General features: G+C 35.2%; 2 protein-coding genes across 2 annotated transcripts in view; both read right to left on the bottom strand.

The window, feature by feature from the left end:
* The window catches only part of LOC110019021 (bidirectional sugar transporter SWEET6b-like), an 8,266-nt gene extending 2,160 nt beyond the window's left edge, over window positions 1–6,106 (bottom strand). The window contains exon 1 of the mRNA XM_020716539.1: window positions 6,064–6,106. Within this exon, the coding sequence (XP_020572198.1) occupies window positions 6,064–6,106 (43 nt within the window). The remainder of the gene's footprint in view (window positions 1–6,063) is intronic.
* Window positions 6,107–12,753: 6,647 nt separating this feature from the next.
* On the bottom strand, window positions 12,754–14,430 carry LOC110033525. Its single transcript, XM_020737543.1, has 3 exons — window positions 14,363–14,430; window positions 13,690–14,037; window positions 12,754–12,941 (listed from the first exon to the last, which is right to left on the bottom strand). Exons 1-3 carry the CDS (start codon window positions 14,390–14,392, stop codon window positions 12,873–12,875), a joined length of 447 nt encoding a protein of 148 aa, XP_020593202.1. The 5' UTR covers window positions 14,393–14,430; the 3' UTR covers window positions 12,754–12,872.
* Between the last annotated feature and the right edge of the window lie 6 nt (window positions 14,431–14,436).

Here is a 14,436-nt window from a genome sequence, read left to right as displayed (position 1 = left end):
TATATATATATATATATATGCCTGGCTTGCCAAATTGGTTGTATCCAATTCTCTTACAATGACAATCCACCCCACTTGTGCGGGGTCAGCTACCGGAGAACGTCATCATTATTAACAATGATATCTCTCAATTCATCATTAAAAGCGCCACTCGACATTCACCTCGTCTTCATCTTTTTGTTTGAACGCTAGGGATAGGCGTTGTGCTGACATCATCCGACTCCTACATCATTATCTTTTCATCAAAGCACCAATGACGGGCTCTGTATAGCACAAAATGTGTCTTACTTATTATTTTTACTTATTCTTTTGGTTGGTGTTGGCTTAGGATAAGGAATCAATATATTCTTAGAAATTTTCTCTCAAGTCTCTCTCTCTCTCTCTCTCTCTCACACACACACAAAAGCACACATTTTCTATTTTTGATACAAGGAACATGTTCTATGCACTCACAAACAATACAAGTCCTTACATCTCAAAATGATTCAACATCCTGAAAGGCGCGATGAGCGTGAAGTTCATACATAAAGTCTGTCAGAAATTATTTTTTGCTTGAAGCAAGATCAATTAAAACAATGGATTACACTAGTGTATTCATGATGCAACATATCAATAAGCTAAAATAACAGATGATGAAAGTCTTACAATAAGTAAGTGATGCCTCTAAATCTTATACTCAACCTAAATTGAGAACACACATTGGATCATCAGGATCTGTGTCTTGCAGGCTAGATCCACAGAGGCAAGATCTATCGAGGCGAAAAATGCCTATGTTGGAGCCAACAAGGCTGGAACTAGTTGCGAATAATTTTGACCAAGAAGAAATCATTACTCAATTTTTAAGCGAGAAAAGTTACATTTGGGCGATCTTGTTCATTCAAGAGAAGAAGGATCTATTGCGGCCAGCCTCAAACAAAGAATAAATAAGGATAATACCCTCTCCCAACTACTCAAACAAAAAGCTAGAAGAGGAAGAAAGAGACAATGGTTCGAGGAGAACACATTCTTAAGGAAAATTATGAAATTTGAGGCACTAAGAAAGTATAAGATTCACTCTTTGAAATCTTACAGAGGAAAATTTAAACCCATCTATCTCCTTGTTGCATTTGAGTCAGTCATGTGTATACTTCGGATAAATGATACTTCTAAATATTATTTATTCTTCATGATGTTAAAGGAATAAGTCATACGTTGGTTTAATAGCCTGTTGGCAGGAGTTATCACCTCCTTCAAACAATTTAAATAAATTGTTGTTGCTTAGTTTGCTAGCACGCAGAAGCCACCAAATAAATTCAAGCACTTCTGAAAATATGCCAGGAACGTATCGAGAGCCTCATAAGCTTCATCGCCTACTTTCGATGGGAGATACTAGATGTCTTGAACCTTGAACCTACATTTGCTTATGTAGTTTTGGCCCAAAGACTTTAAAAATGATCATTTAAGTGTGCACTTGGCATGCTAAAGCTAAATACATTGGTGAAAGTTTTAGAGCTCAAGATTAGCCATATCTCCATCGAAGAGTACAATTCTAGCCTTAGACCTTCTCAACCACCGGAGCCTAGGGAGAAGTTCCATAGCCAATCTTGAGTTGATCGTCGGGACTCAAAGAACTGCTTTAGAATGAAATCTTAGGGCAATTTTGATAAGCATACTTGATAAAAACAATGTAAACATTGATGAGAAACTAGTCATAAGAAGACTGATAAGGAATCATAAATTACTTCACCTCCCCTCTCCTCTTACCGATGTCACGCCTTCGAGAGTTTCTATAATCCAAGGTGTGGAGGCCATTCAAAATAAAGATTGCTTTAGAAAGCCATTTCCCATAAATGTAGACACACACACTCGTGATCCAAAAATAAACCATGTGTATCATTAGGAACATGATCATGACATTAAGGAGTATTGGCATCTTCATAATCTAAATGAAAAGCTAAACAAGGTGAGAAAACTGAAGTAATTTGTGGCCCGAGAAGTCTATACTCAATGATAGGGTAAGGCACTTATAGAGAGCGGTGGCGATGAGCCTGCTTCGACAAGATTAGTCTACGTCATCAGAATCATACTAACCATCTTTAGAGGAGACAGACCCAAAGTTTCGCGAAGGTCCAACATAATGAGATTAAGGACAAGGGGGTCTACCCAGCAAGCGACACTGATCCGCCCTCCTATCACTTTTATGGACTCCAATCTACCCATCGACTGAAATCCTTTCAACGATGCTGTCATGGTTATAACTATCATTGAGCTTAAAAAACATTTAGCAAAGATTTAACAAGAGTATTTTTCTCTTTCCTTTTTCCCAATTTATCTCTCTCAAAGGGTGTAAATAGTACAAAATCCTCTTGCTTCATTAAACATGATAAAAAGCTCAATGTGTGTGAATCTCAAACATAATTATAAATTATAAGACAAAAGAAAAAGAACAAACAAAGAAACAATATGAGACATAATAATACCTAAAAATTTGTATTAATAGTTGTGAATATAAGCAGAAATTTAAAAAGCTTCTTAGCAACAATAAGAGACATAATAATACCTAAAAATTTATATTAATAGTTGTTAATATAAGCAGAAATTTAAAAAGCTTCTCTGTTTAGTTGACCAGTTACATGGTCAACCATGAAACATATACCATTCATTTTTTCATGTTCTCCATGCTAATGGTTCCCTACTGGAGAAAGCATTGGAGTGCCATCTGACCACCGACCTGAAGTTGTCAGAATTGCCTAGTTCCATGTATTACCTAATAAACACAAGCTCAGCATATGTGATTTTTTTCTTTTGATGGATTGCAACACTCTTCCTTTTAAACTCTTTGTTACGCTACTGGAACCACTGACAAACAATTAGCCTTTCACGCCTTCATGTGTTCAATAGTCAATCCTCTAGCTTTGTAACACGATCAATCAAGTTTTTTTATCCCTCCAAGCCAGAGAAAAAATTGATTGTGCAACTGGGGCCTGAATGAATCTCTTTGACCAAGAAAGGGTCTCCTTAGTAACTGATCGCATTTTCCCTCCAGTAATTGGATTCTAGGCAAAACCCCTATTTCAACACCTCTGTTTCCCAGACCTTCCAAAACCTGACCCACTTGTGTCTCTAAAAGTAAAAGGTTGTCATATTCGACAAGGAAAGAAATTCCAAATTGACAAGACTACATTACGTTACCTTTAATAGGTAGACTTTCATCCTCTTGGTCTAAAATTTTACGGCAATAGGGCCCTTAGGAGAGACGCTCCCTACCTTCATGAAATCCTCATAGGTTTCTCCCAGACAAGCTAGAAGGTCCAAGATCTCATCTGCACGATCATGGCAAGTTACAAAAGGGTCTTTGTTTAGAACTTATAAATCGAAGATCCATGAATACAAATTAGAAGAAGTCAGCCCAAAAAAAAAAAAATAGTGGAAGGTTCTCCCTGATCCTTGAGTACTTCAAGAAGCTATCCCTCGATTGGATCCTTCAAGTCAAGAGAAACCTTCCTTGGCAAGCATAATTTTAGTTAATAAAAAGACACTCGTTCCATCAAATTTTTCATTCTTAGTGTATCCTTAAAGGATCCAAAGATATCAAAAAATTTTTCAACTGACATGAGGAAGAGCCCTCCTCAGGAAATCCATCATTCTTAAAAGCCTTAGTTTTCATTTGTGATACTTCCTTCGACTTCATAAAAACCATGTACTTCCTACAATAAAGATTCTCTTCTAAACTTGCTCTCATGATAGTCATCTCCACCTAAGGAATTTTACTCATCTCAATAGCAAAATTTCTAAGGAAATGTGCAAAGCACATCACTGTTCTTCTGTGATGTTATAAAAACCTTTAAGGGAGTACACACTTAAGTTTTAATAAATGTTATAATTAATGTTCTTTATAACCCCCAATTTATCTTTTGTACTTTTCATTTGGGCAATTTAAAAGGCATAGCGATAAAGTATTTGAACATGGAACTTGCCTGGATTCAATTTCACTCACCTAGAACAAAAAAAAAGAAATTAGATCGCAATAGTCAAAATAGAAATGGTGAACATGGAACTTGCCTGGATTCAATTTCACTCACTTAGAACAAAAAAAAGAAGGGTCCAAATATAGAAATGTCAGAATGACCCCATCCCATAAGGGAGCCAAAATGCCTAAAGAAAAGGTGGAACCCTTTCATTGACACAACTTAAGAGATTGTTACTTGCATGCAAAGCATAAAATACCCCAAAGTGAAGGCCAATCCCGGTGTGTTATTGGGCTAAGGTGAGTCCAATCCCTCATAGAATCAACCAATGAGCACCTTAGGAAAAAAAGGTTGTTCCTAGAACATGTTTTGCTCTCGCCTTAATGATCTTTGAAAGAAAAAGGTTAGACAGGCAAAAAAGAAATCCTTCATTCTCTAGTTCTTCTGACATAAACTTTTCGAAGAGTAAAGAAAATTCGAGAAGTAAATGTATTGCAAATATGATTATACAATAATTTATTTATCTATTTCCTCGATTCAAGCTTACTTACTGTAGTGGTTAAATCGAACTCACTTATCAGAGTGACTGAAATGAGCTTACTTGTCGAAGTAGCTGAAATGAGCTCACTTGCCGAAATAGTTGTATCCATTCCTCTAACAAAAAATGGTCTAGCCCACTTGTTTAGGAGCAGTTATCAAAGAAGGCTATCATGACTAATACAAACATTCAAATCCAACATTAAGAGTGTCACATCACATTCACATCTCAATCTTTCCGTCCGGACAACAAGGACGGGCATCATGCCAACACCGACTGACACCCATGCCAGAGTGTTTTCATCAAGTAACTAGGAAAGGCGTTGTATAGTACAAAAACTGTCTCATTTTTTATGTCAATATTTTTCTCCCTTGTCTAGCTCTCCCCAGTGATAGAATCTTTATCTCTTTATCTTTCTTTCTTAAAAAAAATATGGTAACTCTAGTAACCACCCACGGGCTAGACTTTTTCGTCTCACCAGAGATAAGTGCTCAATAAATTCTCTGAGAATCCCTCTCCCTCTCCCTCTCCCATTCTCTCTACAATACAAGGCCTATATATATTTGTGTGTGTGTGTATAAAAAGAAGAAAAAGATTTAAATTAGTGCTAACATTTTTTTTTAATTGTGTAAATATTTTCTTTTGAATTAAAATATGAATATGTTGTGTGAATTCCCTTAAGAAAATGTGTACTTAATTTCTCATTAAATATATTTTTATTTGAATTAGAAAAGCAACACATTAGATGTTCTAAAGACAATATGAATAAATATTTTGTATTCGTGCAGAATCAACGCTTCGATATGCTAATTTAGTGATTAATTTATGCATTCATATAAGAAAATAAGAATTTTGTGGTACGTATGTAAATGCCCCTATTTTTGTTGTCTTATAAAATTCTTTTTTTATTTTATTTGTCATATAAAAATAAGCTATCATTTTATCATTGCAGTAGTTTTCTAAAGGGCTGTGAATTTAGCTCGAAGTTTGTCAATCGCTTGACAATTGATTCAAATTTTGGCTCGAATCAAGATTAGATCGAAAAAAAATGAGCAAAAACTTTGGATCGAGTTTTTCTGAGCCGATTTCGAGCCATACATGTATTGGCATGAAGTGACTCGAGATCGGCTCAAAGTATTTTTATCTATAAATATTATATATAGAGAATGCTAAATAAAATTGAATATAACGAGTCAGGAGCTAATTGAAAGCAAATTTAGAGCAGTAACAGATCCAAATAACTCAATTTGAGCCAATTAGTTTTAATTTTTGGACGAATCGAGCCGATTTCAAGCTGAAACGGATCCAAACAACTCAATTTGAGTCAGCTCGTTTTGATTTCGAGCCGGATCCAGTTCGAATCAATTTTGAGCCAGCTCCGCTCAAAGTCGGCTATAAGTATATAACGAACCACAAGCTGATTTTGAGCTGCACTAAATTTATTCGAGCCTATTTGGATAAATTAATATGGTGAAGTTATATCTCTTGCACTTTGCTAAAGTAAGAACATGCATGCATATAAGGATTTATTAACACATTTTTAAACTAATTTATATAAAATAAATGTGAAAATTATACCTATGATCCCGACAATATTGCGTATAGCGGCGTTGCTTAGCATCCTTCGTCGTTGCCGGCGGGCGGCTCCCGTCGTCGCCGGCGGCCGTCAAACGGAGTGAGAAGAGAGGAGAGAGAAATTTAAGAGTGAATGGGGTTTAAATGAAGGAGGAGAACAATCAAGATGGAATATAAAATTTTAAAAAATTCAATAATTACAGCTTGTCTTCTATATTTTATAGAGAAAATATTACATCAGGGCTCCACACGTAGAGTTATGTGCAGAGTCCAATAAAATCATGCCACGTGACGGTGACAGAAAAAAAAATATGTTCTGTAACACAAGAGATTATTCCTCTCGTGTTATTCAGTTGTTATTATGTGTTATTTAGGTATTATTGTGTATTATTCAAATGTTATTGATGTGTTATTGTGTTATTATAAAATTGAGAATATTCTCAAACACAATAACACCTGAATAACATACAATAACACCTGAATAACACGAGAGAATATTCCCCTGTGTTAACGGACCGATTTTTTTTTTTCTGTCACATCCACATGACGTGATTTCATTAGACTCCGCAAGTAACTCTAATAATTTTTCTTATTTTATATGAGCATTCACATATATACCATATAATTTCAATGTATTTATACCTAAACTTTACTTTTTTATATTTATATCATAAAAAAAAGTTCACATTACTTTAAAAGATCACCATTTTAATTTTTAAAAGTGAGTTACACTTTTTGATATATAAATTAAGGGCCATATATGTAAAAAAGTGAAATTTATGGACGTTTTAGATGTGTAAATACGTAATATTTGATTAGTATATTTGTAAATCTCCATATTTTATAACGGAAAGGGTTATAAAATTGGACGATACGAACAATTTTTTCTTATTGAGTTCATCGATCATTTGCTGTCTGATGAATTGGCATGCCAGCAATATAAACTATATATATATATATATATCTATATATATATATATATATATATATAAACTTCATTTTCGTTAGGTTTTTAAATTGTTCCTCGTTTATATCAATATTAATAAAAAATAACAATACAGAATGGGTTAGAATTTATAATAATAATAGTAAATATAAATACAAAAAGAATGCATCAACTTTTGTCTTAAAGACCTTTATATTTTTTTTTTCATCATGTCTAAATCAACTTTAATGATGAAAAGTAAAGCTAAATTAAAAAAAAAAAGTTTTTAGAAAATTGAGATAATAAATTAATTAATTATATGATAATATGTGATACGTGTTAGAGAATTCACATCGTTCGAATAATGAATCATCGTCTTGACGCTATATGAGAAATTAGTACACATTTAGATGAAAGAAAATAATGTCTGGAGACACTTGAAAAACCTGAAAAGAAAAAAAATCATGGGATCTGACACAGTCAAAACAATTCACTATGAATATAGTGAATTGTTTTGCACGTATATATCTCTATCCCGCATCTGGGAAATGACTACATAGTTCTTTAAGGTATCTTGTTCATTATAGAATGGTCAAGAGTGTCTGCAGTTGGAAACAGTTAAAAAACCACTATATTATCTTCGAGGTGCGTCGTCGCACGATGTACTGGATGAGACACTGCTCTATCGGGTGCTTTGTTATTCCGCAACACACGTTCTGACTCTGCAATATGGGATTTCGCCATAAGGAGTAGATGGCGGTCAATGGTGATCGACGGTGGCATGTGAGTGGTGGTTGACAGTGGTAAGCGGTTGCTCGAGCGAGAGGAGTTCATCAAATATTTAGTGCATAAACGATATTGGGCTTCAACTCTTTCTTCTCCAAACTCTAGTCTTCCTCTGACTCATGGTCTAGGTCCTCTCTCAAGAAGGTAGTATGATTCTATTTATAAATCACATATTGCGAATAAGTAAGGATTCCATACTACTCTAAATGGATAGTTTGGGGAGGTTCTCTCGATAATACGATGTTTTATGAACATTTAAGTGCCTTAGTAATGTCAGAATCCAGTCATATTGGGTTTATTGGATTTTTCTTGTAGAGACACTCGATTTGACTATAAATTTGTCAGATTTGGAATCTGTTTGATCTTCCAATTATGTATTAAAAGCTTTCAAAAGTGATTTATTGACTGAATTTGTAATTGATTTGACTCGGGTTGGATCAATTTTAGCATCATTGGACCCATCTTGTTTGGTCGGTTGGTTTGGCATAAGTTTACTGAAATTGGAGTTTTGAATTATTTTTAATCAAGGTTTGAATGTAACTTGCTAAAAAATTACCTCAAGATTTATGTTGGATGATGGAAATTTGATGAATCCTCCATTCTCATTTATTTCACTTTTGTTTTTGTGGGCTGACTGGTCTGGTCCATGTCGGCCTAACAACTTATGCGATGGGCTTGTCCGGACCTTCACGTGTCGACGGGTTGAGTCTGTTATCAGGCCCACAAGTTGGGAAGGGATAAGGCTGGTGTAGTCCGTGTGCTAGCCCATCAGAGCGCACTCGTGCCCCAGTGTTGCTTAGCTCAAAATAGGCATGATTTGGGCCCCTTTGGATCTATAGAAAGGGCATAAGTGGATTAGATGACGATGAATCCAACATCACAAAGAAGTCAATTAGTTAAGTGATCAGATTGAGCGATATGATCCAAGGGTTCACGTTAAGCAGCTGGGTTTTGAGGGCTCAGATTAGTTCAAAAATACATAAGTTTTGAGCCCAAAATAGGCAAGAATTGGACCCCTATGGGTCTATACAAAGGGACTTAAGGGGAGTTGAATTTCAGGGAGGTGAAGAGGGAGACCCAAGAAGAGCAACCGTGTGGAGTAAGAGGAGATCCAAGAAGGAATAAGATGAGAGCCCAAGTCCAAGGAGAAGAGCTCAAGAAGAGATCCAAAGAGAAAGAGGATCGGCTCAAGCCTTAGTTTAAGGAGGAGCAAAAGAGAGAAAGAAGGCGAAGTCCTACAAACTGCTAGTAAGTGATAAACATGATATTTAAAAAAAAAGATTGAGTCCCTCAGGCAATCAACGAGATCTCCTTCGCGTTGTTGTTATGTTTTCCTGAGGGGATTTACATGCTACTCTCGTGCTTTGTAGGGTAAATTTATTGCACTCTTGTGGTGATTTATGGAGGAAATTTTTTACATTGTTGAGATGCTAACATACGGGGAACCCCACACTGTCTGAAGGCAAGAGGAAATGTCGGATCCTTAAGAAGGTTACATCAAACCTAACGAAGGGTGACCTGATTTTGTTTCTTAAGAAGACTTATTTCTTGAATAATGGGGTGGTGAAGCTATGGATCCTAATTATCTGAGCATATTCTCCTCCCATATATATTGTCATTCACGAGACAACAGTACTAGATGGCATGTGACTTTCATCAACACCCAAGTTGATGGACATCCAAAAGATGAAATGAGTTTGTATTACATGGCTCGTTTGTCAGGTAGTGACAGTCATCATTGAGTTGATTGTCTTTTCTGGAAACATGGGTCAAAGTTGACATGAAAGAATTTAGCCCTGTTAGCAACACAGAAGGTCGTGTGTTGTTCATGAACAAGATGTTAGATTTTTGTCTGAAGAATCCTATGAGATAGTAGTATGTAAGATATTTATTTGATTAGATTGACTAGGTATTCCAAGAGAAGCAAGGAAAATTTTAGGAGCTGTCTTTCTCCCTCCAAACCACTAAGGATAGAATATTATGAAAGCTGTGATTTGGATACCTCAAGAAGTTGCAACTTAAGGTGTAATTCATCTACAAGTTTGTGAGTGAAGAATTCCTATTTATTACTAGGCTCTTTTTTTACCCCAAGTGACATTATGCAATGATGTTGAAGAAATCTAAGAAAAGCCCCCCTAAGTTGGTTCTTGCGGCACTACAAAGTTGCCTCTATTGAGCAGCAATTGTGAGGTCCTGCCTCAGAATCTACGTAAAAGGAGAGAGGAGGCGTAGAATTCTTTGCCCAGTCATTTGAGGATTTGTATCCTAGATAATATGTTGGCTCATGTGTGCAATGGGTTCCGGAAGGCCGAGGACTTTGTGAGTTTCTTTCGTTCGTCTTTTATCATTTATTGTTGCATAGTTTTTTAATTGTGTGACATAGAATTGTGTTTTTTTTTTTTGTTTCTTCGGATGAATAGAATGATGGAGCTTCAAACTGGCTTGGTCTTTATTTGAGGGAGTGGAATTCCGATTTTATCAAGATTTACTTTGTTCACAACGAATACAGGAGTAGATATGCTCCAAGGCTGAGGGAGAATTGACCTTGAAATCTCAGCTGACAGAGTGCATGAAAGAGTTATCTACGATGGTGACTTCACACTCATTGCAATGTGTGGACCTGGAGATCACACAGAAGGAGTTGGTGGAAGAATCTGTGACAATTGATTGTTTCCTTAGATTCTAAGAAAGGATGTTAGGACCAAGGTAAGAACATTATCTTATGATCGAGCATCAGCCAATGGAGTTACTGGCCTAGCTAGAATATGAACAACTATGTACAATTAAATGACCAGATTGAAGGGGAAGCCAAAAATTTAGAGTTGTGCTGATGTATCATAAGTGTCTATTGAGATTTTGACGTTGTCTATTGAGCAGGTGATGAAGATGTTGGGAGAGAGTATTAACAAGTGTTATATATGTTCTTCTGATTGTAAGAAATTTTAAAAGGCCAACAAATTACTTGTAGAGTGTTGGATTAGTATAGGGTTAATGTGAATCCAAAGAGAGTTTGGATGAGATTGAGAGAGAATTGAATAAAAGTTTGAAATCAGTAATACTAGCTTTACGATGAATTTTTTTGGCATAAAGGGTTTGGGTGAGAAGGAAATCATATATAATATGCTAAATATGTATTCCTATAAAGGTGCTAAATCAAACCAAGAAGTTTCATAGAGATGTTTTTATGGAGGACTTTTAGTATGTTTTAAGGAATGCTATAATTATTTATCGTTAAGACGATATCATCTACATAGATCAAAGGGAAGATTAAGGTGAAGTTGTGATGATAGGTGGAAGTGAAAAATCAATTTAGCTAGACATGAAACTAATTTTAAATAGATGATTTGTGAATGTGTTAAACCATATGTGTGGGGCTTGCTTTAGACCATTACTAAACTTTTACAGTAAAAAACACGTAGTTGGGATGATGAGAGTTGAGATTTGGTGGTTGATGCATGAAGACTGTCTCTCAAGGATAATGGATAAAGGCATTAGAGAAATCCATTTGAAGGAATTTCCATTAATGATGTACAAAAGCAATAAGGAGCTTGATGGTGGTTAATTAAATTGGTGAAATGACTAAATGTTTCAGTAAACTTGTCGTCATATTCTTACCGGTAATCTTAAGTAACAAGTTTGTATAACAGCTCATTAAGCCACATGTAATTCTTTTAAGTTTTTAGGTCCATTTGTTAACTAAAATGATCATATGGTGAAGGAAATGAAATCCATGTGGTCTACGGCTATAGAGCTTGAAATTCTTCTTCTATTTTTTTTCTTCCACTGAGGTTACATAGTTTCCATTTGTAGGTGCTTGGTTCTGTTTTAGGTGTTGTAATATGAAATAGATCAAGCACATGTCGATTGAAAGAGAGAAAATTTTCAATCTTGTGACCATATGATGATGTGGTCGAGCTAGTAGGGAAGCATATTGTGAGTTAATGTGACCATATGGCCGTTATGCACCCATTAAATTGAGTTCAACTTGTTGTTTGAATTTAATGAAGCTGGAAAGTACTTCAGCTTTTTGTATCATATGGTAAAGTCATGACTATTTATTCTAGTCATCAACAGATAATGCATAATATCTATAATCAAGGGGGTTGAGAAAGTTCGCAAACATCATAATGTATAAACTAAAGAAAGTTGCATAGATTTTTGTTAGAAATTAAAAAAAAAAAAAGGAAAATGGTGATGTTTAGTTGTGATACAAGAAACATATAAGGAAAAATGAGTAGAAATGCATATTGCAGGTTGTTGGCAATCATGTGTTGATTGGCATATCTTGTTGACTGACATGTCCAAAGTGCTGGTGCAAAACTTCAGTATTTATAGTTATGGATACTAGGACATGGTGAGTTGAAATTATGTAATAGAGCTAATTACGACAAAGACCTTGTAGTAGAGTTTGTTGAATTATTCAATCCTTAGTTTGACATCAAATAGAATAAAAAATAATTATTCTTTTATTTTTAAAGTCTAGCATTGAAATTGAGATTAAATTGTGTGATAAGTGGGGTGTGTCAGTATTTTGGAAATAATTAGCTTTCGGTCAATTGTGCGAAGTAATATATCCTTGTCATGAATTTTGCATGGGGACAATGTTTCCATTACATACCAAAACTCGATTAATGCCTTCATATGACTCAGCATGACATTGCCAATTACATTCTATTGTAAGATGTGTTGTGGCTCTTGTGTCTAAGTATCAATCTATTTTGGAGGAGGAGAAGGCAATGAGAGCTATAGTTTCTGGTGACTTAGTGAGCTGATAATTGATGTTCAACCGACGCAACTATTGAGGAGTATTGTGGATTAGTTATTACAAATCTAGTAAATGATAGATCCATTTGATTTAGGCTATCAATTTGAAGAGTATTGTTAATGCATACTACTCCTCCAATCAAACTAGACTTTCCATAACCAATGTGAGAATACAACGAAAATTGAGAATCAGATGACTGAGAGTCAAAAGTAAGATCAATGAAAATGTGTATTGCTTCATTGTAGGGTAGAGAATATAACATTACATTCTATTCCATCTTCTACGTGTCCTCCTAACTAATATCACAAATACAAGCAGAAGCAAGCTTTAAATTGATCATCTAATTAATTGTTGCAGCCTGTGAGACACCATCGAAGCCTCCAACCCAATTCTAGACGAAATAGCCTGCAAATTATCAAACCATTCTTTCAATATTTATCCCATTTAGTTATGCGATCAATGCAAAATTGAGAAGAAATTAAGAGGAAATTAGACTTGCTAAATTCATTATTTAAAAATTTAACTTTTTTTTCTGTATGACAAGATTTAAATTATAATTTTAACTTAAAATATATTAGGAGACGAGACCTTAGACATGTTGTACAAACGTTATTTTAAAACAAAATATGAGTAAAATAAAATAAAAAAAATAAGGAAAATGATTCCAAATATCCCTATAATATCTACTCATCTAATTTGACTTTTTCTTTTCACACATACCCCAACTCCCAAGAAAATATTATGTGTGAATGAGATAGATGAGGAGTAGGTGCAGATTAATGATACTGGTATTAGGGTAATTTTTGTGGTATTGGCTATGGTATTGAGGTGCAACCACGATATGCACATACACTTGGTATACACAATATTTGCTCCAAAGCACGCACCCCATATATACAAGATCTTGAACCCAAAAACTCTTGGTGGAAAGCAGGAAACCAGCCTTTTTTTTAAGAGGGCCAAACTATCCCCTTAGACCTAACGAAAGAGGGGCAATGATAGCGAAAAATAAAATGATATTTGAGAAGGGGCAAAATTGATATTTCATGAGAGGCACCTAAATCCAAGCCTGGTTGAAAGATGAAGTTCTCAACCAATACACCAAGATGACTTGCATATCTAGTTATCCAGTTTGATTTTATCAAAGTTTTACCTGACAGTGAATAGTGTGGATGATCTTGTTTCCCACAACAGAGAAGCTAGCATTAACCACATCAGCTCCCTCTTCCTCCAAGATACAAATGACCTCAGACAGTGAAAATTTCTTCTTCAAGCCACTGATGAGAAGAACCTCCAGACTCTGCTCCTGATGCCTCACTTCAACTACAGGCAACTTTAACCCTAATTTTGCTGAATCAACCCTCTCCATATCCATATCCCTTTCAGCCATATTATGCATCCTCCCTAATTCCTGCTTCTGCTTCAGCCTTTCAATCCTTTCTCTTAGCTTATGTATGTACGCAGCTGCTCGATCCAGGTGGTCTTGCTGCGAATTAGCATCCTGGAGTAAAAGGATTTCCATTTATTTTATCATTTTCTGTATTTAAAAATAAATATAATGTAAGATTTAAACAGCTACAGATTTCAGTAAAGAATTTATGAAGAAATTTGCATTGAAATGTGAGTTTCACATGCAACACGTGCTACAAGTAACGGTCCAAAGTCATTTTAATCAGCAAGAGTAGGGGTCTACTTGACATTTTGCAGCCATTTAAAAAAAGATATTTGTAAAGTTTTCCTGAATTTCTTACAAAATTACATTATTTATTTATTTTCATTTTTTTTTAAAGGAAAGGTTAGAAGCAATTATACGATTCTCCAATCACCTCTAATATGCTTAACAATTCGAGTACCATCTCCTTAACGCCAACTGTGCTAGAAGGGATTCGAACCCCCGACC

The sequence above is a fragment of the Phalaenopsis equestris genome, unplaced genomic scaffold (genome assembly GCF_001263595.1).
Source record: "Phalaenopsis equestris unplaced genomic scaffold, ASM126359v1 Scaffold000002, whole genome shotgun sequence".
In the NCBI taxonomy this organism is placed as follows: Eukaryota; Viridiplantae; Streptophyta; class Magnoliopsida; order Asparagales; family Orchidaceae; genus Phalaenopsis; species Phalaenopsis equestris.
Note: the sequence above shows the minus strand (reverse complement) of the source record. Positions and strands in the feature narration are given on the sequence as shown.

Coding starts and splice junctions, on each gene's coding strand:
- LOC110033525 (XM_020737543.1), bottom strand. CDS start 14,392: ATGGTACTCGAATTGTTAAGCATATTAGAG. Junction 14,038..14,362: donor AATTGTTAAGCATATTAGAG/GTGATTGGAGAA, acceptor CTTTTACTCCAG/GATGCTAATTCGCAGCAAGA. Junction 12,942..13,689: donor TCCACACTATTCACTGTCAG/GTAAAACTTTGA, acceptor GATAATTTGCAG/GCTATTTCGTCTAGAATTGG.